This window comes from Megalobrama amblycephala, linkage group LG15, assembly GCF_018812025.1.
Source record: "Megalobrama amblycephala isolate DHTTF-2021 linkage group LG15, ASM1881202v1, whole genome shotgun sequence".
NCBI classification, from domain to species: Eukaryota; Metazoa; Chordata; class Actinopteri; order Cypriniformes; family Xenocyprididae; genus Megalobrama; species Megalobrama amblycephala.
In genome coordinates this window covers 34,781,048-34,807,528 of record NC_063058.1, presented here as the reverse complement: position 1 = coordinate 34,807,528, position 26,481 = coordinate 34,781,048, and the positions used below count along the sequence as shown (strand labels likewise).

General features: G+C 36.4%; 1 protein-coding gene across 2 annotated transcripts; it reads left to right on the top strand.

The window, feature by feature from the left end:
- Positions 1-1,090: 1,090 nt before the first annotated feature.
- Positions 1,091-17,175, top strand: LOC125247153 (HMG box-containing protein 1-like). Of its 2 annotated transcripts, none has more exons than XM_048158367.1 (11): positions 1,091-1,220; positions 2,494-2,674; positions 2,762-2,975; positions 3,051-3,174; positions 6,212-6,323; positions 6,614-6,729; positions 6,819-6,975; positions 7,074-7,218; positions 14,431-14,709; positions 14,923-15,064; positions 16,083-17,175. In XM_048158367.1, exons 1-11 carry the CDS (start codon positions 1,206-1,208, stop codon positions 16,098-16,100), a joined length of 1,503 nt encoding a protein of 500 aa, XP_048014324.1. In that variant the 5' UTR covers positions 1,091-1,205; the 3' UTR covers positions 16,101-17,175. The 2 variants fall into 2 exon arrangements, with proteins under 2 accessions (XP_048014324.1, XP_048014323.1); XM_048158366.1 differs by having other exon boundaries at positions 1,172-1,220; positions 2,474-2,674.
- Positions 17,176-26,481: the final 9,306 nt, after the last annotated feature.

The window sequence follows — 26,481 nt, the reverse complement described above, 5'->3', positions numbered from 1 at the left end:
TACTTTAAGGGATTTTTTATTTATTTTTAATACCGTATATATCCAAAACTGTAATGCAGGATATTTAAAGGTGCTCTAAGCGATGTCACACGTTTTTAGGCCAAAACATTTTTTGTCACATACAGCAAACATCTCCTCACTATCCGCTAGCTGCCTGTCCCCTGAACACACTGTAAAAAAACGCGGTCTCTGTAGTCGCCACAAGCTCCAAAAACGGCAATAAAAACAAACTGGTGCAGCCTGGACCACGAATCATAATAAACATGCTCCAGCCAATAACCGACAAGAATGATTTTAAATGCGCGTTCATGACTGTTTCAGGAAGCAGGGAGGGGAGGGGGAGGAGGAGGGAGGGAGGGTCTAGCTAGCCTCTGTTTTGTTTGACAACACTTCGAACGCCAACAGGAAGTTACTCCGCCCAGGATCGCTTATAGCACCTTTAAGACAATATTGGCTGATTAGATGGCAATACTGAGCCAAACTGCAAACTGTTTGCCATCTCTCTTCACCGTTCCCACATCTCAGACCTCAAATACACCCATAAAAACACTTTCTCCTTGGATCTATGCAAATCCCATAAGTGACCTATTTTGATCTCAAAAAGGTGAGTTGTCACTGAAAGGTGAGGAGTTTGCATCTATGAGTTACAAAATTACATTTTGTTGCCTGGGGTCTCTGGAGACCCCAAATACCCTGAGTGTGACTTTTTCTTCTACACTAACATAAAAACAAGATATCACTCCAATGCTTTTTATTTGTAGATCTAGAAAGTGTTAACTGTACAAAGTTTCATGTCATTTGGACAAAGATAACATTTTTATTTTATTTTAGCAAACGTCGTTTGGGGTCTAAAAAGTCCCTATAAGTGTTAAATGAGCTGTAATTTTATCCAAATGCGAGGATTAATGTTTGTTTACAACGTCTTAAGACAATACATATCTCAAGACCTCTATTTAACAAAGAAGGAGGGTCTTTCATAAAAAACATCCCGTCTCAACAAATTAAATCCACGGCTGATGTAACGGGCATGCAGAACAGGCCAATCACAAACACAATAACAAACCCATCCATGTCTATCCCAGTGTCCAAGCGACTAGCCAATCGCGCTTCGAGTTCACCTGACTGACGTACGTCTCCACCAATAGGAGGCCAGATCTAAAAGTAATCAGTCCTGCCTTCGCGGAGAATGCCAGAGATACTCGGTAATGGCGACAGGTTTGGTAAGTAAAAAAAGTTGTTGAAATATTACAATGAAACGAAACAGTAATGTCAATGAAGTTTATTTCATGTGACTATTTTAGACGGCGACGGTTGCGGCCGTTGCGAACAAAAAGACTGTCATTCATTGTTTCGACCGCAAATGACAACTTTATACTTGATGTTTTTTTCCCTCTGTGACGTTTGTTGTTTTGCTTGTGGTTTAGTAATTCTCTACCTCACCTTAGCGACGATCATTAAACACAACCAGTTGTGTTTTTTATTAAAGCCAAGAAGAAAACAGGGTCTCCATTCATTACACTAGGGGGAAAAGGAAGGACTTGATGTACCATGTCTCAACTTGTTGACATTCTTTTGTTTACAGCTCCACCATTGACATTTGAGATCAGTTTTAAGCGTTTATTATCATTATTTCTACATGGATCAAACGTCTGACCACTGGATGGTCAATATAAGATGCGTTTTTATTAAACACCGCAGGTGTTGATTCATTTTTAGCGATTTTTTCCAAACAAAGACCGTCGTATTGTTGCTACAGCCGTATTGAAGTTATTATCCCCGTGGTTTGTCATAAAATCGACATTATTCGTGTTAAAATATCAATTCTAAACCAAAACGTTTATGCGCTTTCATCCATTTTGTTTAGCGTTAATTCGCGAGTGCAGAAAAATCTTATTTTCTTCCTGTGTGGAAAACTGAAACCGAGCAAAATGGCCTCAAATAACGCTTTCCGCTCTTAAACACGGACTGATCTTCGATTGAATCGAACGACGAGGCTTAAATCTACGAATTTCAAAAGTAATGGTGAATTTTCTAGCGCAATCTATCGCTGTTATTGATCCCCCGTTGTTACGCAGTTATGAATGAATGAGCTGCGCTGCGCATGCGCGAAGTCCCAGAAAGTTTATAAACAAGCCTTGCGTGCAATGCGAGTCACGTGACCGCGCTTTACAGCAGTATGTTCGCAAAAAAAGCAAAACGCGTAACGTAACACGCCTAAATTAATGACTCAAACGCCTTTTAAATTCTCTCATTTAACATACGTTACGTGTGCACAAGCAGTGGCCAAGAACATATTGCACAATACCCCACAGAACAGGCTGTTTTTTCCCCTCTGTTCATTCATTCATTCATTCATTCATTTATTCAAAAACAAAAGTCTACATATTGCAAAAGCAAACACAAACACAAAGTAAAAGCATATGCAAGTATGCTGGTCTGGAAATTACCTACCTCATTTTTCTTTCACTTTAAGCGCTTCTCTTGCATTCGCAGCCTGCTCAGCTGACATGTCATAATATGGTGTGGGAAGTGAAAACTCAGTCGGTCCCCCAGAGAGTCCAGCAAGTCCAGTCACAGAGCTCAGGTATGGACGAGGCATTCGACCTGCTCAAGTGCAATGAGCGTCTGCCCTCCTCACCTGGCTGCCCTTCTAACGAGAGTCACATGGAGTACGGTAAATAAGCGTACCACTCACGTTTTCATCTAAAAATGTAAAAATCAAGTGCAAAAAAATTTGCAATGACAGTTTCTGTCTGTGCAGATGACCTTCCTGAGCTGCAGGAGGTGCAGGATGACCAGACGACCCCCGGCGTGTTCCAGGTGGCCCCGGGCGTGTCCCATCATGAGGAGGGGCTCGGCGAAGGATGGAGCTCCAGGCCAGAGGGCAGTGTTTCACACACAAACTGGCTGACCGAGCTGGCCAACATCGCCACGAGCCCTCAAAGCCCCCTGCTCCAGAACGCCCCACACAACCGGTCAGGAATTGCGCAATTGCAGATTCATGTAAATTGTGCAGCTCAGGCTATACTGATGATGCATTATCATTGCAGGTCTTCTCCTGTCCACATCTTCTCCAGCAGTAGCAGTTTACATTCCTACGCTAGACCCCCTCTGTCTTCCAGCAGCGCCCCCAGCCCCGCCCGCAGCCACATGAGAGAACGCCGCCGCACCAGGGTACGACCACCGGCGTTTCCAAACACAAACACTAATAATGAGCTTTAAAGGGTTAGTTCACCCAAAAATTTAAATAATGTAATTTATTTCTCATGCCGTTCCACACCCGTAACACCTTCGTTCATCTTCGGTACACAAATTAAGATATTTTTGTTGAAATCCGAAGGCTCAGTGAGGCCTGCATTCACAGCAATGACATTTCCTCTCTCAAGATCCATTAATGTACTAAAAACATATTTAAATCAGTTCATGTGAGTACAGTGGTTCAATATTAATATTATAAAGTGACGAGAATATTTTTGGTATCTCCCCCCCCCCAATAATTACAAATGACAAAATTGTCCCCCCTCCCTAATATTTGAAATTCTTGCACTGCTCTGCTGCACTTCATTACACAGCGCTCTGTATGTGTTCAGGATGACAAAAGGTTTAAAAGATAAATTGTTTTAGTCTAACAGTGCTCATCAGTGTCAAAATGATTGAGATAGCCAATCAAATCAAAGTAGGCGGGGTTTACTGTTCACAGATGCAGATTTGTGAATTCCAGCACGAAGCGTCAGTTTAACATTGAAAGAGAGTGAGGTAAGTTGTAAATAGTGAAACATTTAATACGGTACATGTTTTGCGATAGAAATGGTAAAAGATCAACAGTAACATGAAGTGATGCAAACTACTTGAATTTCTTTTTATCAAATAATATGTATTTATGTGATTCATGTAATTCCTAACTGAGTGTGACGAGGTACTTTTATGTTTTCGACACATTAGGCATACAAATAAAATGTAGCCTACATGTGTGCATATTTTAATGCAAATATTATTTGCAAATAGTTCAAAAAATATTATTTCCCAACTACAATTAGACCTAGAGTTTCCTTAACTGTTCTGTTTATTTATTGGTCCCCTCAATGTTCAAGATATGGTTATGGCCTTGCTATAGAATGCAGTTGGAATACCCCTAAAATTCAAGATATTGGCGAAAATACCCCTGTACGAGTTTTTGTCTCATATTTATATCATATGATAGCTAAGCAATTGCTGTTTTTGTCCCAAATAGCACGAGTGCAAGTGTGATATTGACAGTTCAATAAATAAGAAGGTAATATTGTGATATATTTTACTCACAATATTGTCTGTTTTTGTTAATTTTTTCCAACGAAAATATTGCCTATAAAGCCAGAGCAGAACTGTTGGGCGTCTCCAAGAAACACACTGCGGTGTTTCATTTCTGGATGAATCCACGTTTATTCAGTAAATCAGTCGGATCAACAAATGATTCAATGTCCCATTCACAAAAAGAGCCATTTACTCCATTCCTGAATGAATTAGCCATCTTAATGAATCAGTTGGGTTAACCAATGATTCAATGGTCCATTCATAAAAAGAGCCATTTACTCCATTCCTGAATGAATCAGCCGTCTTAACGAATCAGTCGGGTTAACCAATGATTCAATGGCCCATTCATAAAAAGAGCCATTTACTCCATTCCTGAATGAATTAGCCATCTTAACGAATCAGTCAGGTAAACCAATGATTCAATGGTCCATTCATAAAAAGAGCCATTTACTCCATTACTGAATGAATTAGCCGTCTTAACGAATCAGTCAGGTAAACCAATGATTCAATGGTCCATTCATAAAAAGAGCCATTTACTCCATTACTGAATGAATTAGCCGTCTTAACGAATCAGTCAGGTAAACCAATGATTCAATGGCCCAATCATAAAAAGAGCCATTTACTCCATTCCTGAATGAATCTGCCATCTTAACGAATCAGTCAGGTTAACCAATGATTCAATGGTCCATTCATAAAAAGAGCCATTTACTCCATTCCTGAATGAATCAGCCATCTTAACGAATCAGTCAGGTTAACCAATGATTCAATGGTCCATTCATAAAAAGAGCCATTTACTCCATTCCTGAATGAATCAGCCATCTTAACGAATCAGTCGGGTTAACCAATGATTCAATGGCCAATCATAAAAAGAGCCATTTACTCCATTCCTGAATGAATCAGCCATCTTAACGAATCAGTCAGGTTAACCAATGATTCAATGGTCCATTCATAAAAAGAGCCATTTACTCCATTCCTGAATGAATCTGCCATCTTAACGAATCAGTCAGGTTAACCAATGATTCAATGGTCCATTCATAAAAAGAGCCATTTACTCCATTCCTGAATGAATCAGCCATCTTAACGAATCATTCGGGTTAACCAATGATTCAATGGCCTATTATAAAAAGAGCCATTAGGTGTGTTCGACTTGAAGCGACTTTGATGTCATACGCCAATTGGTCTGTGCAGCGAACACACCTATTTACCTCATTCCTGAATGAATCAGCCATTTGAACGAATCGAATTAATGAATGACTCAATGACTTACTCATTTAGACATTTACCGCCACCTACTGGCAGTTTTAGTTTCTTATTTAGAGTATCATTTCATTAAAAAAAAAAAATAGATAGTTTGCCCAAAAATGAAAACTGTTTATATACATTTAATCACCCTCATGTTGTTTCAAACCTGTATGACTTTTGTGGAACAATAAAGAAGATATTTTGAAGAATGTTGGTAACCAAACTGTTTTGGTCTGTAAATACATCTAAATACCGATTCAGATGCAGCTTCTGAAAAAAATCATGGCTGCCTTGTAGTTTGTGTAATAAATTCTATGTTGAATCAAATAAAATATTTATTTCTAAAACTACTTTTTGTTATCTATATGCTTTTCTCATTTAAAACAATAATGACTTTAAATGATCTTTTTGGGGTAATTTCTCAGCCAAATTTGATTACTTTGATTAGATTGCGATCAATATTTTATATGCAACACTATGCAACATTTGGCACTCTAAACATAAGATTTACAGTTTGACTGAAAGCATGCATTATGTTGCTGTTCTTAATAACATTAGCGGCCACATGGCCTGTAAGTCAGTAATTTTATTTACTGTTAATTTTGGATCCCGGCTGACAGTTAAAGAGTAAATAGAATATAGTATAGACTTTTAAGGCTGTTTTGTGTGCAATTTACAGGCCAGCAGTGAGTCGGAGTCCGGCATTTTCTGTATGTCGTCTCTGTCCGATGATGACGACATGGGATGGTCCCACTCCTGGCCCTCCACTGCCTGGCATTGTTTCATGAAAGGTAAAGACACACACAGATCATATGCCATTACTGAATATCTCTGACTTAGAGAAGTGTGGTGAACAGCACCTTCTGCTGTTACAAATGCAGAGCAGCAGGAGTAAAAGAGGAAAACAGGCGTGTCTCTGGGTCACAGGAGGGACATGAAGTCCTCAGAACAGATTCTGTTCCTCACACCCTCTTCCTAGAACATGTTTGTTTATACTTAGATGTGGTTTTAACAAAAGTGTATTTAGTTTAATTTTTCTCTTTTGATATGTGGGTATCTGCAAACTGTCTTTTTCCTCCAGGAACACGTTTACGCTTCCACAAAGGTCTGAACGTGGAGTGGCAGGAGGCAGAGGATGTGTTGGAGTCGGATGAAGATTCTGATGACGAGGGAGAAGCACAGTCCAACCCAATGAAGGTAATGATGCACACATGAGCACTGTAATTATTCAAGTATGCATTGAAAAATCTTATTGCCAAAGTAATTTATGTTTGTTTGTCTCGCAGAGTTATGGCTCTGATGGTCTAAAGCTGGTGGTCTTTGAGGAGAGTGTGTCGTTCGGCCAATCTGTCCTGAAATTAACCTTTGACCCTGGTTCCCCTGAAGCAGGGCTTCTGACCGCTGAGTGCAGATTGGACCATCCGTTTTTTGTGAAAAATAAAGGTAAATGCAGAAGCCCTTTTCTATGCATTATCGTTAAAAGATCAGTGTGATTTCAGAAGATTATTCTAACTGTGTGTGTGTGTGTGTGTGTGTGTTAGGCTGGTCTTCTTTCTATCCCAGCCTTACCGTTGTACAGCACGGCATTCCCTGCTATGACATGCAGGTTGGAGACTTGTGTCTGCCGCCAGGACACCGTGACGCCATCAACTGTGATGACTCTGTCGTTTTTGACACTTTTAGGAGGTAACCTGCGTTGTTATTGTTAACTAATTTTCCTTAATTGAAATAAAGCTGAATATTAGATTAAAATATAACAAATATTAGATGGAAAACCCTAAAACTTTGAAATGTTGCCTTGGCCACTAAAAGCCGTGTGCACACTGTGTGATTTTGGCCACGATTTGGTCGTCAGACATATTTTGAGAAACAAAATTACTAAAATTAAAATGAGAACTGAAAATATTATATCAAAAGCTAATCCAAAATACTGTATTAATGAATATTATAATAGTATATAATACTAAAATAACACTGGGAGGTAAAAACAAACAAGTTTTTGAATAAATCTCACATATCCAGGTCAAAATTAACTGTTATAAATCTGTTAAAAATCTATTATATTCTATGTAATGAAAACAGCCCATTTTTCATTATATATATGTATATTATACATACATTATATATATTTTATACATACATTTTTTTCTTATTTTTTCAAACTTATTGGGTTTTTTTTTGTAATTCCTATCTTTTTTAAGGGTGGATTTCCTTATATAATACAGTAAAAAAAAAAACAATCAGAACAAACTAAAGGCAATAAAACAAATACTACCATGATGTATAAATATTAAATTCAAATAATATATCGGATATAAAGTAACACTTTACAATAAGGTCTCATTTGTTAACATTACTTTAATGCATCAACTAGCAATGAACAATACATTTGTACAGCATTTATTAATCTTTGTTAAATAAAAATGTTCATGTTAGTTCTCAGTGCGTTAACTAATATTAACAGATACTACTTTTAATCTTAAAAATGTATTAGAAAATGTTTTTTTTTTGTTTGTTTTTTTTTTCATTGTGGAAATGACAAATTGGGGGGGGTGATTTAATGTAATACATGACCTCATTTGATACTTTTTTGCAACTTTTGTTTTAATTTAATTTGTTCATTTTATTTTTTTTTTAACACTTTATTTATTGGATTTTTCTTTTAACATATCCAAACCATACAACACATATAAACCAACACATATTCACTCATATCTAACGTATAACCAACAAATAATTACACACAGAGAAAAAAAAAAAAAAAAAAAAATTACAAAATACACAGAAAACAACTGTAGACTAAATGTATAAAACTAAAGTGGGGGGTATTAGTCCACCTCAAGTATGAATTCCATCCTTTGAGCTCGATTAACCATTTATCTCAATGAATCAATTCAACCACTTCCCGTAGAGCCAATATTACCGAAGTAATTTATAAAAGGTTGCCATATGTCAGAAAATTTTTCCTCTTTATTTTTTAAGGAGAATCTGATTTTCTCTAGCTCCAAATGTTTCATTACATCCCTCATAAGATTTATATATGTGGGGGCAGCTTTCTGTTTCCAGTTTAACAATATTAATCTTCGTGCTAGTAAACAGACAAATGAAATTATGTTTTGTTCGGCCCTGTTTTTAACTATCTCATATTTAACAATACCTAAAACTGCCACCAGGGGATCTAAGTCAATAGACCTTTGTAATAATCTTGACAATGTCAGAGAAATACTTCTCCAGTAGGATGATAATTTTGGGCAACTCCAAAACATATGGGCCAGTGATGCCGGTGCATGCCCACAACGATCACAAGAAGGGTCTACATTTGGGAATATCTTACTGAGTTTTTGCTTAGACCAGTGTAAACGATGTATTACTTTAAACTGTATGAGTCCGTGTCTTGCACATACTGATGAGCTATGAATCTGTTTAAGCGCCGCCTCCCATTGCTCCTCTGTTATTTCAACATCTAAGTCTTTCACCCAAGAGGATTTTAAGTGTTCTAGAGTTGATGTGCTTGTCAACTGAAATAGTGCTTCATATATATTTGAAATACCTCTTTTTTTGTGAGGGTCACGCAAAAGTATCATTTCCATTATGGATTGATTTGGGGAGTTGGGGTATAATGGATTATTTTGTTTAACAAAGTTTCGTAGCTGCAAATATTTAAAAAAATGTGATCGAGGTATGTTATATTTCTTTTGTAGCTGCTCAAATGATGGAAACACATTATCAATAAATAAGTCTGTAAAACTATAAATTCCTTTTCCAACCCAATCATCAAATGTTGTACTTTTAAATGAGGGAGCAAACGAGTGATTTTTTATAATAGGGCTTTGGAGAGAACCAGTCTGCCAGCCAAAAAATTTTCGGACCTGGGACCAGATCTTGAGTGTATGTGAAACTATTGGATTATATAATGGATAAGGGTGTAAAGTGGCTAAAGATGAAAACAATAGAGCAGAAAGTGAGGAAGGATAACAGCATACGCTTTCTATGTTTACCCATAACTGGGGTTGTTTTTGCAACCAGTAGGCCATCATTCTTATATTACTCGCCCAGTAATAAATCTGAAAGTTTGGAAGTCCCATTCCTCCTTTTGATTTGGGTCTCTGTAAAAATACCTTCCTTATTCTAGGAATCTTCCTATCCCAAATAAATTCCGAAATAATTTTATCAAGAATATGGAAAAAACTCTTCTTGATATATATTGGTATACACTGAAATAGAAATAAAAATTTGGGAAGAATGTTCATTTTGATAATATTAATTTTCCCTGCTAATGAGATAGCTATATGAGACCATCTCTGTAGATCCTGTGTTATTTGATCAAGTAATTTTGAAAAATTCTCTTTAAATAGATCTACAAATATCTTAGTGACATTAATTCCTAAGTATTTAAACTGGGTTAAAGTTTTAAAGGGCAGTGTTTCAAAAGATTGTTGATCAGCTAAATTGTTAATTGGAAATAGTATACTTTTCCCCATGTTAAGTTTATACCCTGAGATTTGTCCAAATTTCTTTAAAGTGGAAGTTATTGCAGGAATAGATTTAGATGGGTTGGAAATATATAATAATAAATCATCTGCATATAATGATACTTTATGTTCCCCTTCCCCTCGAAAGACCCCACTGTAAACTGTTAAGTTTCGTAAAGAGATTGCCAGAGGTTCGATTGCTAATGCAAAAAGCATTGGAGATAATGGGCAGCCTTGTCTAGTAGAACGTTCTAACATAAAGTAATCAGACCGTAATTTATTTGTCTGTACTGATGACATTGGGGATGCATAAAGAAGCCTAATCCACGAAATAAATATAGATCCGAAACCAAACCTTGACAGGGCCGAGAAGAGATAATCCCACTCGACCCTGTCAAAGGCCTTTTCAGCATCCAATGAAATAAGGATTTCCGAATAAGATCTTGAGTGAGAAGAGTATATTATATTGAATAATCTGCGAATGTTGTGAACCATTTGTCTATTTTTGATGAAACCAGTCTGATCTTCATGAATTATTGATGGAAGTATATTTTCTAACCTGATGGCCATTATTTTAGCTAATATTTTGTTGTCAACGTTTAGTAGGCTCACTGGTCTATATGATGCTGGATCAAGTGGGTCCTTTCCTTTTTTATGCAGTAAAGAAATAGACGCTTGGTAAAACGTGGCTGGAAGAAGACCCCTCTCTAATGATTCATTAAAAACATCTAGAAGGAGAGGGGCGATGTCAGCAAGAAACATCTTGTAAAATTCTGGCGTATACCCATCTGGACCTGGTGCCTTTGAAGATTGTAAATTCTGTATTGCAATCCTAACCTCTTCTAGGGAAATAGGTTCCTCCAATAGCTTTTTATCTCTTTCATTAATAGAAGGGATATCCAAATTATCAAAGAAGTCATCCAAGAGTTTGACTTCTTTTACTGATTCTGTTGAATATAGTTTACTATAAAAAAATTTAAATTCTTGATTAATTTCTAATTGATCTTTTGTTATACAACCAGAACCTGTGCGAATCTCAGTTATTAATTTTGATGTCTCAGATACTCTTATCTGATGAGCCAAATACTTTCCTATTTTATCACCATATTCATAATATTTATGTCTGGAACGATTTATTAATTTAACAGTCTCATCTGATGCTAGAAGATTAAATTCTGTTTGCAACGTTATTCTTTTTGTCAGAAGTTCAGCAGTAGGAGATTCTGCATATTGGTGATCTATTTCTGAAATTTGTTCTATTAATTTTAGCCTTTTCTCTTTTTTAGCCTTAGTCTGATGTGCAGAAAAAGAGATAATTTGACCACGTAAATAAGCTTTCAAAGCTTCCCATAATATGCTTTTAGATATCTCAGGGGTTTTGTTGATTTGCATATAAAATTCTATTTGGGATTTTATAAACTCAACATGTGTTTCGTTAGACAATAAACTATTATCCATTCGCCAGGTTCTGGAAGTATATCTGTTGGGGAAGGTTAGTTGTAATTTTAATGGGGCATGATCTGATAAGACAATGGCTTCATAGTCAATATACTTTACTGACGAAAGTAATCTGGAGTCTAAGAAAAAATAATCAATCCTAGAATAAGAATTGTGCGGTTGCGAGAAGAAAGAATACTTTTTAGTGGTTGGGTTTAAATATCTCCAAGCTTCTATTAAATTTGCTGATTTTAAAAAATTCTGGATTAGTTTGGCTGATTTAGATACAGACTGTTGTCTGCTTGATGATCTGTCCAATACCGTATCCATTACCAGATTAAAATCTCCTGCTAAAATTAGGTTGTGGCTATGAAGGTTGGGTAGGATTGCTAATACTGAATTTATAAATTTCTCATCATCGTAGTTGGGAGCATAGATGTTCGCCAGTGTTACAGGGGTATTATAAAGTTTCCCGGTTACAATAATATATCTACCATTTGGGTCAGATATTATATCAGATGTAGTAAAAGGAATACTTTTATTGATTATGATGGCCGTTCCACGTGACTTGCAATTAAATTTTGAGTGAAACACGTGCCCGATCCAATTTTTATATAATTGTTTGTGTGCATGATTTTTGAGATGTGTCTCTTGTAGAAAGGCAACATCCGCTCCCAGCTTCCTAAGATGAGCCAGTATATTACCTCTTTTCACAGCACCATTCAGGCCTTTACAATTCCACGTGACAAACTGCACATTAGTCTCTTCAAGTGTTTTTAAAGATCCCGTCATAATTCTAACAACATTCTATATTGATAGAGGGTGGAAGAAATAGGTAAATATCCCCGCATCCACATAGAAAGGAGAGAAAAAAAAAAAAAAAAAAAAAAGGAAAAAAAAAAAAAAAACATATATAACACTTAACCACATAAGAACTCCAAACTCTTCAACATTAACATTTGCCCATCCCACCCCCGCCACTTCCCAAACAAGTAGTAGGGGAATAACAAATTCACCAAAAACAATATTGCTGTTTCCAACAGCTTGAGAGAAAGCTAAACGAAAACTAAACGAGATTCTCTCTGCTCCTCTTTGATATTTATGTGTTTAAGACATCTGAACCCCAATCAATTATTAGATTATACTATAAAGCAACAGCAAGTAATGACAAAGGAAATATTATAAAAATAAAGTCCCTTCTTACATATCGGCCAACAGTTTAACATAAATCCCGAGTTCCTGCTAGATAATCGTGTAATCACTTCACTTCTTGTTATGTAAAGGTATAACTACATCATAACAAACAGGGGAAAAGATCTTAAAGTATCATCAGATTACGTGTGTGTGTCAGTAACACACAAAAAGTGACTATTCAAGCTATACTTGCACAAGTCAGCTCGTAGTAATTTTCTGATTGAAGAATTCTTCGGCAGCTCGCGGAGAGTCAAATGAGTGCCTAATGCCGTCCACCGTGATAGCGAGTCTTGCTGGGTAGAACAGGCTGTACGCTATGTTGGCTTCACGGAGTTTTCTTTTCACCGGGTTGAAAGCCGCGCGCAATCTGGTGACTTCCGGACTCATATCTGGAAAGATATGTACCTGGGCTCCCTTGTACATGAGTCTGCCTTTCGCCTTGCCGAGATCCAGTATCTTAAGTTTGTCCGTGTAGTAATGTAGGCGAACGAGTATGGCTCGGGGTCTCTCTCCAGCCGCCGGCCTCGGAGCTAAAGTGCGATGCGCTCTGTCTATTATCACCGGTGAATCAAAGTTCTCTGCACCAAGCACATCAGGGAAGAATTCAGTTAGGAATCTGATGATGTTCCCCCCTTCGGCTCCTTCTTTAATGCCCACCAGACGAAGGTTTTGCCTCCTACTTCTGTTTTCTAGATCCAGGCATTTGTCCTGTAGTTTCTTACATTCTTTAGCGATCGCTTGATTTGATTGTTCCAAAGCAGTTACTCTGTCCATCGTTTCGCTGAGTGTGTTTCCTATTTCCTCGACATTACTGACCGTCTCTGCTTGTGCAGAACGGAGACGTGCTAGTTCACCTGCTAGCTCGTCGTGTATAGCACGGATGTCCGCTTTCGTTTCTTCGCGCAGGGAGGAAATGTTTGCTTTGATATCATTAAATGATGTCGCAATTTCAGCTTTCAGCTTCACCAGCACTGCTTCTCTGGATACCTGCAATTCCTCTCTCAATGTCTGTAGCGAGATTGAATTCTCCGATGTGGTTTCTTGTGTAGACTCCGTTAATTTATCCGCCATTTTTGGACTGCCGACTGTGAAGGGACTTAACGTCTTTTGAATCTGTTTCGATTTTCCCTTCCGTAAGTTTTTCTTCATAGCAGAAGTCTTGCTGTTGGGACACTTATATTGTAGTTAGCAGTGGCTTTATCAACTTTTTAGGGCTCAGATTACTATATTAGTGTATTATCTTGGCAGAGCTCCTCACTTCCAGCTTACTCCATCGCGCCCCCCCTATCTCCTAATTTGTTCATTTTAATTTAGATTTTCTAAATGTGTCTTGTTAGAGCTGGGACAATACATCGATTCATAATTAATTCTCATATTTTCTGAATGTATCACGATTCTCTCTCGAATCAATTCTGAGCTAAGTTTTTAACAGCAGATGGCACTACGTGCTTTAGAAACACCCGTACACTGCTTGCTTCCATTCTTTTACACACACCACTTAAACCTAAAATAATCATTCATAAAGTTCGAAAAGGTTGAAGTGAATTACAAAGGTGTTCACAGTGGGCTGTGTTTACATTAATCTCACGTCATAAAAGCATTCTGAGCCGAGGTGCAAGTATATTTAACCAACGAACACATGATCATTCTCTAGCACTCTTCTTGGTGAGCATTTGAGTGTGCGTTTAAAAACTAGCCTAGAGCCCCATCTGCTGTTAAAACTAAGCTCAGAATCAATTCGAGAGAGAAAATATCAGAATCGTTGTTTAACATCGTTTTCTCACCTCACACACAGTTATGACTTCACCCCTCTCGACTCTTCCGCCGTGTACGTTCTGAGCAGTATGGCACGCCAGCGTCGGGCATCCCAGTCCAGTGGGGGCGCTGTGAGTCCCGACTGTGAGGCCCTCGGCTCCTCCCACCACTCCACCAGCAGCAAATCACAGCGTAGCCACGCCTCAGGGAGCTCTGGAGCCACACCCACAAAGTGCAAGCGGCCAATGAATGCCTTCATGCTTTTTGCCAAGAAGTACAGGGTGGAATACACACAGATGTACCCCGGCAAAGACAACAGGTGTGTGGATGTGCAAACGAACCATTGTAGTGAGCTATCTTGATGTCTGTTTTTTTACACAGTTTTATCCTAACTAAAATGGGGCGAAATAGTCAGTTTTAATATAATAGGAAAAATAACATTTAGCTCAGATGAGTCTATTATGACTACCTTAATTTGTCCGGTTACATGGGTCTTTCTCTTATAAATGAGATTTCTGTCTTATTTACGCAGAGCCATCAGCGTGATTCTGGGCGATAAATGGAAGAAGATGAAAAACGAGGAAAGGAGGATGTACACCATGGAAGCCAAAGCTCTGGCTGAGGAGCAGAAACGTCTCAACCCTGACTGCTGGAAACGCAAGAGAACAAACTCGGTTAGCATTTTTGAATTAGCATGATTAGCGTTGATATCGTAAATCTTTTTTTGAAAGATAAAATTGGACTTTTCTTGACTTTGTTAAAATTTTCATTGGCTCTTAGGTCATTAAAGGATTAGTTCACTTTAAAATTAAAATTTCCTGGTAATTTACTCACCCCCATGTCATCCAAGATGTTCATGTCTCTCTTTCTTCAGTCGAAAAGAAATTAAGGTTTTTGATGAAAACATTCCAGGATTTTCTCCATATAGTGGACTTCAATGGAGCCCAAACGATTGAAGGTCAAAATTACAGTTTCATTACAGCTTCAAAGGGCTTTAAATGATACCAGACGAGGAATAAGAGTCTTATCTAGAGAAACCATCACTCATTTAAAAAAAAAAAACCCAAAATTTTATGTGTTTTAACCATAAATGCTCATCTTGAACTAGCTCTCTTCTTCTTCTTCTCTATTAGAATTCCAGCAGTGTAGACACTGCTAAGTGAATTACTGCCCTCCACAGGTCAAAGTTTGAATTAATTGTTATATACTTGCACTAGCATATTGAATATGACAATTTAGTTCAAACTTTCACCTGAGGAGGGCAGTAATACACTTAGCAGTGTCTACACTGCTGGAATTCTGATAGAGAAGAAGAAGAGAGCTAGTTCAAAACGAGCATTTATGATTAAAACGCATACAATTTTGGGGGGTTTTTTTGAAAATGAGTGATGGTTTCTCTAGATAAGACTCTTATTCCTCGCCTGGGATAATTTAAAGCTCTTTGAAGCTGCACTGAAACTGACATTTTGACCTTCAACCATTTGGTGCCCATTGAAGTCCACTATATGGAGAAAAATCCTGGAATGTTTTCATCAAAAACCTTCATTTCTTTTCGACTGAAGAAAGAAAGACATGAACATCTTGGATGACATGGGGTTGAGTAAATTATCAGGAAAATTTCATTTGAAAGTGGACTAATCCTTTAAGAATTTGAAATTGATCATAAAAACATATTCCTCTCTATTTCGCTAGGGCTCTCAGCAGAACTAGCCTGAGGATCGTCACGGAAAACACGAACTGGACAGCAGGAGACGGACACCGACACACACATTCTCTCGAAAGAATGATAAACCGCAACTGTGATGCTAAACGCACTTGCTTTAGGGAAAAAAAAAATAAAAAAATTTGCTAATTACAACGAAACGTCTTCGCGAGAACAATTGCGAAAGAAGAATTACATTTAAAAAAATACGAAAGGCAAATCATGCTATAATAATTATATGCGATATAAAAAAAAAATGTAATCTAGTCAACTAACAGTGCTTATGTATTTTTCTTATCCTTTCAAAAAATGACGGAAATGCCTTACTCTTCCAAAGCAAGACAACGCTCAGTTCTTCTATCAGGTAATTTCGTATTTCTAGGCTTGAAAGGTGCAACCCTGTGGTGCTATTTTACTGAGGCCGAAGGAGCGATATATATACAAATAATGTCTATTTTTAAATGTAAAAAGGGGAAATTTAGATCTTAGCTTTTTTTCAGCTGTTCATATTAATTATATTTGTATAACTCAACTTATTGCACAGACTCAAATGTATTGCAAACAGACGAATGCTGTTGAACTCCGTATTCGTCGATGTGCTGGAAAGTGGTTGAATTTGATATGACACCAGTCCAGCCTAGGCCATATTCAGTGTGTGTGTCTGCGTAACTGTGTGTGTGTGTGTAAGATAGGCTATCCATATGGCCATATTGTACATGGATAGAGTCCCACACACAAGCACACAAGTACAACGACACACATGTTGTCACATACAGCACTTCAGGGCCATGCCTTCACTGTAAGTGTTCTTGTTTTTGCACTTTATATTCATATATAACCTTATACAACCAATACATGTATACAAGCTGAAATGTTGTGTAAAAAAATATATATATCTTGATGAGATGTATCCTTTGACACAATCATGGCCAAACGGAGCAACTGAGTGTTGTGCTTTGTGTGTTTGCCATTGGATTGCATTACAAATACATTTTTGTTAATATTGTACAGGTCCCATCCATTTCTTGCACAGACTATTCTTGTATCATATTATAAATAAAATTTTAAACTCGCTACCCTAAACATTTACACCTTTTGTGTTTCCTGATGTAAAAAACAAGGTTCAGCATAAACAATGTGACTAGCTGTTGACTTAACAAAAAAAAAAAAAAAAAAAAAACGATTTATGTCGGTACGCAATTTCCCGCCAAATTCGGCCTGAATTTTTTTAGGTTTATCAAAGTATATTTGGGTAAAAACAGTTTGGAAGACTAATTTTTTTTTCACTCTGTCATTAATAACTTTTATATATTATCAAAAAAGTTACATAGCGTAACTTTATATAAAAAAAAAAAAAAACACAAGCCGTTTTATTTTAAACCCAATCTTGCCAATATAGACAATATAAAGGCTATCCAATTTTGAAATCAATTATATTCTGTGGTAAATGACAGAATGTTGGCTTTATTTCAAACAGCTGTATCCTTTTCAGTAATTAGACAAGTTGTAACCGTCCAAATCAGTCATTTGCATTTTAAGAAGTATAGTAGCTACTCATCTCCGTGTCCCTGGAGACTCTCCAGACATCAAAACAAACGTTAATTAAGACAGCCTTAATGAAGTCTGTGTTAATATACACCCCAGTGTATCAGAAGATCTGTGGATCAATCTTCTATTCAGAGTAGTTGCTTTGAAGTGTCAATTTAATCTTTCCCCTTCTCACCAAACAATAAAACTCAAGTAGAATTCAGGACCACCACCATCAAATAACCTTTTGCTGAATATGTAATACCTGTCATCACTTGAATCTTCATATATGGCATTTTATATGAAGTTACAGGCCTGATATTGTCAGATAAATCTCATAAACTAAAATTGCAGACAGTTTTTTGTGTAAACCACCAGGGGGCGCTCAAACACATGCTAAATACCGACTGAAGCACGTGTTCATCAGCTTTGTGATTCTAAAATAATTGAGCAAAACAGAAACCAAAAAAGACTTAAGACTTAATTTATTTTGTCAATTGCATGGTGCAATAAAGTGCAAAGCGAGTTAAAAACAGAGGAGCATGAGCAGACGTTTCAGCAGATTGCTATCCTCAGTGCTCAAAATGCAACTTTCTAGAAAGACAAGCAATTCAAAGCCATCAGCTGAATCCAATCACAATCATCAATTAACACCAATAACAATCAATTATCACAAGAGTCACTGCAAGAGAGTCTGAAAAGTAACAAACATAGCACAAACTATATGAAATATACATTTAAAGTAATGAAAATAACAATAATAATGTTACAGAAAATTACAAAAAACAAGAACGTTCATTCATGCCATCAGGAAATAAAGATTTAAAGGGTTAGTTCACCCAAAAATGAAAATTATGTCATTAATGACTCACCCTCATGTCGTTCCAAACCCGTAAGACCTCCGTTCATCTTCGGAACACAGTTTAAGATATTTTAGATTTAGTCCGAGAGCTTTCTGTCCCTCCGTTGAAAATGTATGTACGGTATACTGTCCATGTCCAGAAAGGTAATAAAAACATCATCAAAGTAGTCCATGTGACATCAGAGGGTCAGTTAGAGTTTGTTGAAGCATCGAAAATACATTTTGGTCCAAAAATAACAAAAACTACGACTTTATTCAGCATTGTCTTCTCTTCCGGAATCATTTCCACTGAATTGATTCCATTGAATTGATTCCACTGAATTGATTCCACTGAATTGATTCCACTGAATTGATTCCATTGAGTTGATTCCATTGAGTTGATTCCACTGAATTGATTCCATTGAATTGATTCCATTGAAGTGATTCCACTGAATTGATTCCATTGAATTGATTCCACTGAATTGATTCCATTGAGTTGATTCCACTGAATTGATTCCATTGAATTGATTCCACTGAATTGATTCCATTGAGTTGATTCCACTGAATTGATTCCATTGAAGTGATTCCATTGAAGTGATTCCACTGAATTGATTCCATTGAATTGATTCCACTGAAGTGATTCCATTGAATTGATTCCATTGAATTGATTCCATTGAATCCTTTCATCTGTCAGCGTTGGTAATGCACTTTTACGTCGCCGTGGTTGTTTTTGGCGATTAGGACATACCGTGACATTTTGAAGCATCGAAAATACATTTTTGTCCAAAAATAACAAAAACTACGACTTTATTCAGCATTGTCTTCTCTTCCGGGTCTGTTGTCAATTCACGTTCACGACTCCGCTTCTTCTTCTTTCCTGTTTTACGGCGGTTGGCATCCAGTTTATTGGTGCATTACCGCCCCCTTCTGCTCTGGAGTGTGGTCCACGACTCCGCAGTGACGCTGCTGACGTGTTTTCTGGTGCGCCCGAGCTTCGTTTACAGTCTGAGGGAGACGCACGCTGTATTCAAGCTATTCTACATCGTTTGTATTTTGGTATTGCTATATTTTTTAAAATGGTGCGTAAGTGTGCATGTCGTGGATGTCCTAATCGCCAAAAACAATGGTGTAAAAGTGCATTACCAACACAGACAGATGAAAGGATTCAATGGAATCAATTCAATGGAAATGATTCCGGAAGAGAAGACAATGCTGAATAAAGTCGTAGTTTTTGTTATTTTTGGACCAAAATGTATTTTCGATGGTTCAAAAACTTCTAACTAACCCACTGATGTCACATGGACTACTTTGATGATGTTTTTATTACCTTTCTGGACATGGACAGTATACCGTACATACATTTTCAATGGAGGGACAGAAAGCTCTCGGACTAAATCTAAAATATCTTAAACTGTGTTCAGAAGATGAACGGAGGTCTTACGGGTTTGGAACGACATGAGGGTGAGTCATTAATGACATAATTTTCATTTTTGGGTGAACTAACCATTTAAGTTAAAAAATCCAAAATGCCTCCCTTTGCAACAATTTCTCGTCTCTATCTCCACCTCTTCTATGAGGTAAAATCCTCTCGATGCCCAGGAACTTCATGTCAGACCAAGAATGTTTATCAAGATTGAAGTGACGATAAATAGATGTATCATCCCGTCTACAAATTGTACTTGTATGTTCAATTATTCTAGTGCGTAAAGCACGTGTGGTTTTACCAACATAACAGAGAACATGAACTTTTGCTCAAGTATGTCTTTTTTGCTTCTATGCACCTGAAGGAAAAGAGAACTTTTCCAACTGAGAGCGCAACAACTTTTTTTGTGATTCTAAAATAATATAATTAATTAATAAAGCCAAACATTAATAAATATAGGCCTACTATACAACAGTTTTGAAGCAGAACTGAAATGTGGATTTTGACTGCCTTGGGCTACATATCAGTAGCACTTTTATCATTCAGGTGGAACAACTTTGGGAGAAATAATATAGCTATAAAATAAACATTTTTGACATTAGCCCAGCTTTCCACATGTATCTTTCGAAGACAGCTCTCCTCTTAAACAATTCATGTCTTTCAAAGTCAGAAAACACTAAAATGTCCTCATGAAATTTAAATGAATGTGCGCCGTAGTGCACCTTTTTTAGATTTTAAAAGCACTAAAACTGGACAAAAATACAGAATTAAAGGATATATTTTCATATATGTAACTAGATTTTCATATTTTCAGTGGTGCTTGCCCATGCAAAACTGATGTATGGTGTTTCTAAAAAGTCAAAAAGCCACTTTATCATCTACCAGGCTAATAAGTCAGATCATATATTTATGTATGGACGTCGGGACAGTGTGGGAGATGCACCGGAGTATCTTCATCTATTTGCAGTTGCCTCTGTTTGCTTTCTGAGCTCTGTGTGTTGACCTACAGCTGAAACACACCGCGGCGGCACCAACCACGATCTTGTGCTCCACATTCCTGAAACCCCTCCAAATCACACACACACACTGCAGCATGTGTCCGCGGTCCTGCTTTTGGCTGGCAGCTCTGGCTCTATGGGGCCTCGCTGTGATAGTGACAGCTCATGTTTATGCATGATATGGAGCTCCCCAGCGCCGAAGCGCAACGCTCTCCGCACCCCTGATGAAGTCATGCAAGCCCGGTGACGTGCGGCGCCTGGTGCCGCGGCCGAGCGTGTCCTCTCGTCAAGGACTGCGAGCAGACGGGAATAAAGCTGAGAACGAGGAGCCACATTAAAGAAGACAGTTCAAATCAGCAGCTGTCAGCGCAATGTCACCGTGCGTGCAACCAATAACGAACTCGTTTGAGAGCTAATGTGGTTATTGTTGAAACCGAAACAGCCAGCATTGATCAAAATATTAATATATCAGAATACTGAGTGTGTGCAGTCTCTATTTACATTTTCTGAAGGATTCACTAAAAATGATCCTAAAAACGTCTCTTTTAAATAAAATTCAGTTTTTTTTCCACCTGCAGTTTTTCATCAACACGTCATAATAATGAGATAAAAGGTTGAAATTATGATATACTAATTCATAATTATAAATTAAAGTCAAAATTATGACAAAACTATGGAAGCTTGTTTCCGCCACTAAATAAAAAAATAAAAAGTAATTGTGACTTCTCAGAATTCTGACTTTTTTTCTTGCAATTGCGAGTTATAAAGTCAGAATACTGAGATATAAACTCGCAATTGTGTGATATAGTCACAATTCTGACTTTTTTTCTCGCAATTGCAAGTTTATATCTCAGAATTGTTACTTTATAACTCGCAATTGTAAGAAAAAAAGTCAGAATTGTGAGAAAAAGTCAGAATTGTGAGATATAAACTCGCAATTGTGTGATATAGTCACAATTCTGACTTTTTTTCTCTCGCAATTGCAAGTTTATATCTCAGAATTCTGACTTTATAACTTGCAATTGTAAGAAAAATTCTGAATTTATGTGAAATTCAGAAGAAAAAGTAATTTTGAGAAAAAGTCAGAATTGTGAGAAAAAAGTCTGAAGTGCGAGAAAAAAGAACTGTGACTTTATATCACACAATTGTAAGAAAAAAAGAATTGTGAGGAAAAAAAGCCGGAATTTTGAGATATAAACTCGCAATTGCGAGAAAAAGTCAATTGCATGATATAAAGTCACAATTTTGACTTTTTCTCGCAATTGTGAGTTTATATCTCAGAATTCTGACTTTATATCATGCAATTGTGAGATAAAAAGTCCCAATTACTTTTTTTTATTTTTTTATTTAGTGGCAGAAATGGGCTTCCATACAAAACTAATGCAACGAAAGGTAGAAATAATTTTTTTGACATTTTTATCTAATAATTTTCAGTATTTTGTGTCATATTGTGGACTTTTTCTCAATTATGACTTTGTATGTGAATTTTGTCAATTATAGCTTCATATCTCATAATTTCGCCTGTATCTCAATTAACTTTTTATGTCAATTTTGACTTTTTATCTCATAATTAGGCCTGTCACGACCATGAATTTTGTGCTGACGATTAATCGTCATACAAATAATTGTGTTTAATGATTTGATTTGTTGTTGTTTTTCACATCACTTACAGTGTAAGCCTAATTTTGACTTGGAATTGTATATAATAATAAAATTTATAATAAAATAGGCCCATATGATTTCTGATAATATAATATAATATAATATAATATAATATAATATAATATAATATAATATAATATAATGCAGTCTGATTAAACCCACAAACCTTTAACTATCTTTGCAGACTTTACACCATTGTCATTTATATATATATTTATATATATATATATTCTTTAGTCAAATGTGATTGAAATTTAAACTTGTGGTTCTCAAATTCTCAAAAACCATGATCAGATGATTAACAATAATCGTTACAGGCCTACTCATAATTATGTCTTAGTATCCCAATTTTGACATTTATATCATAATTTAATATGATTCATATGGTTAATCATTAGTGAATGTCATAAATTCAACTTTTTATTTCATAATTCGTAGCATCTCATAATTTTGATAAGCTTATGTATTAGGGGTTTGTTTAGATCGCTAACTCTAAGTAGAAATGGTTTTCATTAAAGTCGTCATGAAATGGAAGTACGATAGTCTTTTCTTCCCTATAGTGAAGTATATTCAAGTGAAACTGCTTCTCAAACAAGAACAAATGTAGGGCGGGGCTTGATTTTGTCCGTGGGGAATTGATTGTATGGTTATGGTTTGCTATTGGTGGATCTCATGTGAGTGACAGGTTGCCCCGCCCTCGTCATCGGAAGGGAAGTTATTCTAATTAAAGATAACGAGGCACTTGATAAATCATTTATAACAAATACTGCAATATTCCATTAAAAAACAAGGTGACTTTAAACTAGTATTTGCATGTCTAATGCTTTTCAGAGCACTTCAGTTCACACTGACTCCAGGCAGTCACCGTTTCGCTGGCAGCCCCCATTATGAATCTGCTTCTGAGAGGAGCAATTTGCGGAACAAATGACTAACAAAATGAACGTTTAAAGATGAAGTGTGTATGTGTGTGTGTGAGAGAGATGTCCGTGGGTGCGGCTGGCTAATCAGAGCCTGCATCTGCACACAGACTTCTTCATTAGAAGTAATTACACCACTATAATGGGAAGCGAGCGAGTATGAGAGCGAGAGAAAGATCAGACGAAGTCGATGTGCTCTGCTTAACAATGACCAAAACTACTCGTTGTGTGAATTCACAAATCAATTTTTATCCTGACGCGAGTCTCGCGTAGATGAACGTTTACTAAAGTCTCGCCCCGATTGCAGCTTATTCCGTCCGAGAACCAACAGGAAGAGACAGTTTGACCGACATGTAAACTCGTCAAAGTTTGTTTTGGTTTTACATTCCATTTACGGGTGGTTTATCTGAATTAGATTATGCATCAATAAAAATACAAATACAAAAGTGGCACACTGGTCCTTAATAGCAAACAAAAATACTGTAAAATCAGTAATATTATGAAATATTATTACAGTTTTCTATGTGAATATATTTAAAAATGTAACGTATTCCTGTGATCAAAGCTGAATTTTCAGCTTCTTTGCTCCAGTCTTCAGTGTCACATGATCCTTCAGAAATTAAATGGAGTATTTTAACATTATTGACCTGTGGTGCATGGGATGTTTTCACATCTCTGACTGTCACCCTCTTCAGAATCAAACCACGAGACCCAGTGATGTTTAAATGCTCGAACAGGGTTAGAAGCCACTGTCAGAGATAACAGAAAGAGAGAGAGAAATGTGAGGGAGAACAGAACGGATAAAGATAAAAAAATAGAAGGAGGATTGACTCGCTCTGATGGGCTGACAAGAGGAGATAAAGAATTTTCACGGTTTTCATTCTTCTTCCCTTCTCTTCAGAAGCTCGCTCTTTATGCTACACTGTCTCTCTTTCTCTATCAGTTTTTTATCTTTCTCTCTGTCCTGGTCTAATAGGGTGGCGTGTCGAGCAGCTAAAACACGTGAAAAGACACCCTGAAGACATCTGAACTATAGCTCTAAATCCATTCAATAGTTTAATCAAATGAATTACATGACTTATTATTCAAATTAATCACAAATTATCTATCACATTTACCCATAATGTGTTATATAATGTATAAAACCTTAAGTTTGGGGTCAGTAATACACTGTAAAAAAATGAATGTGATTCTAACGGTAAAATATTGTAAAAACGCTACGATAGTCTTTTCTTCCCTATAGTGAAGTATATTCAAGTGAAACTGCTTCTCAAACAAGAACAAATGTAGGGCGGGGCTTGATTTTGTCCGTGGGGAATTGATTGGATGGTTATGGTTTGCTATTGGTGGATCTCATGTGAGTGACAGGTTGCCCCGCAAAATCTTTTATTTTACAATAAAATATTGTAAAAACGCTACAGAAAAAAAATGTAAATAGGTTAACAGTAAGTTCCCGTATTTTATCACTGTAAAAAATGACCGTGAATTTAACAGTAAAAGACTGTAAAAATGCTGCGGTGAAAAACTGTCAATTGGTTTACGGAAAGTTTCCGTACTATATACGGTGATTAACTGTAATAGATCTAACAGTACATTTAATGTAATTTTACGGTAAAATACCATTAAATTCACAGTTTTTGGAAGTGAAAAATAACAATTCATTGTAAAATTTACAGTGAAAAAACGTAAATTGACATTCCCACAATTCCCTGCGTGACACTTCACATTTGATATATTTTCGTTGAAATAACTGTTTCTTCTTAGTTTTTCTCATTTTTTTTCTAATCAGTTATGTACATTAGGGTTTTATGTTACATCTAATGTTGTTAAATTAATGTTTATTGCATTTTTAAAATTTCATGCATGTTACCATGATGGTGTTTAGTGTGTGTGTGAATGACACGGTGTGCACCTTCTATATGTTAGTGTTGTCCTTCTCAGCTTGTGGAAAATCTGCTTGTGATGAACTTTGATTCATCATGTGACTCTCATCACCACTGTGTTTGGTGACTGTCAGTGTATTATAAAGGTACAAAACAGATATTAGTACTTCATTAGGTTGGTAAATTAACATTATATCAGTTAATGAAATGCATTATTTTACCGTAAATTTAACAGATTTTTTTTTACGTTGCTACTGTATTTTTTACGGTAAAGTTCTGGCAACCACAGCTGCCGTTTTTTTACCGTAAATTTTACTGGGATTTTTTTTTACAGTGTATATATATAGGGAAAAACTGTTAAAGCTATTAGCAGACATTTTATGTAATTTTCACAGTAATATACAATGTTTAGAAGTAAAAAAGACAAAATCAATGTATAATTTACAGTCAAAAACTGTAAACTGATGTTCCCACAATTCCCCGTGTGACACTCCACATTTGAAAGTATTCTAATATTTCTTCATAGTTTTTGTTATTAGTTATGTACATTAGGGTTTTATATTACATCTTCTGTTGTTTAATGAATGTTTATTGCATTATGTAAGTGTTGTGGGTTACCATGATGGTGTTTTGTGTTTGCACCTTTCTTTATATTAGTATACTTCAGTTCGTGGAAAAGCTGATGAACTCTTCATGATTTTTCATGTGGCTTTCTCTTTTACCACCTGCATTATTATGATAGTTGTCAGTATAAGTTAAAGGTACAAAACAGATTTTAGTAGTAGTGTGCATTGTTGAATTTATTGGTTTGCATTCAAATTTTCTTGTTTGTAAATTACAGTTTTATAGTGTAAAATTTACAGTTTTTCTGTATTTTTTTACAAAATTATTCTGGCAACCACAGCTGCCAAAATTATTTTGTAAAGACTACGGATTTAGTTTTTTTGTAACTGTGTAGGCTATTATTAATGAATAATAAAATGCCATATATAATAACACTGAAAAAAATTGGATTTTTTCTACACAAGTCCTTTTCTGGGTAGCTTTTGTGTCAGATATAATAACCCAGTGTTTAAATAGTTTTTGTTTTACCTCAGACGTAACAACCCAGGGGTTGAGTCATTTATCGCGGGTTTTT

Coding starts and splice junctions, on each gene's coding strand:
- LOC125247153 (XM_048158366.1), top strand. CDS start 1,187: ATGCCAGAGATACTCGGTAATGGCGACAGGTTTG. Junction 6,730..6,818: donor CACAGTCCAACCCAATGAAG/GTAATGATGCAC, acceptor TTTGTCTCGCAG/AGTTATGGCTCTGATGGTCT. Junction 7,219..14,430: donor GTTTTTGACACTTTTAGGAG/GTAACCTGCGTT, acceptor CCTCACACACAG/TTATGACTTCACCCCTCTCG.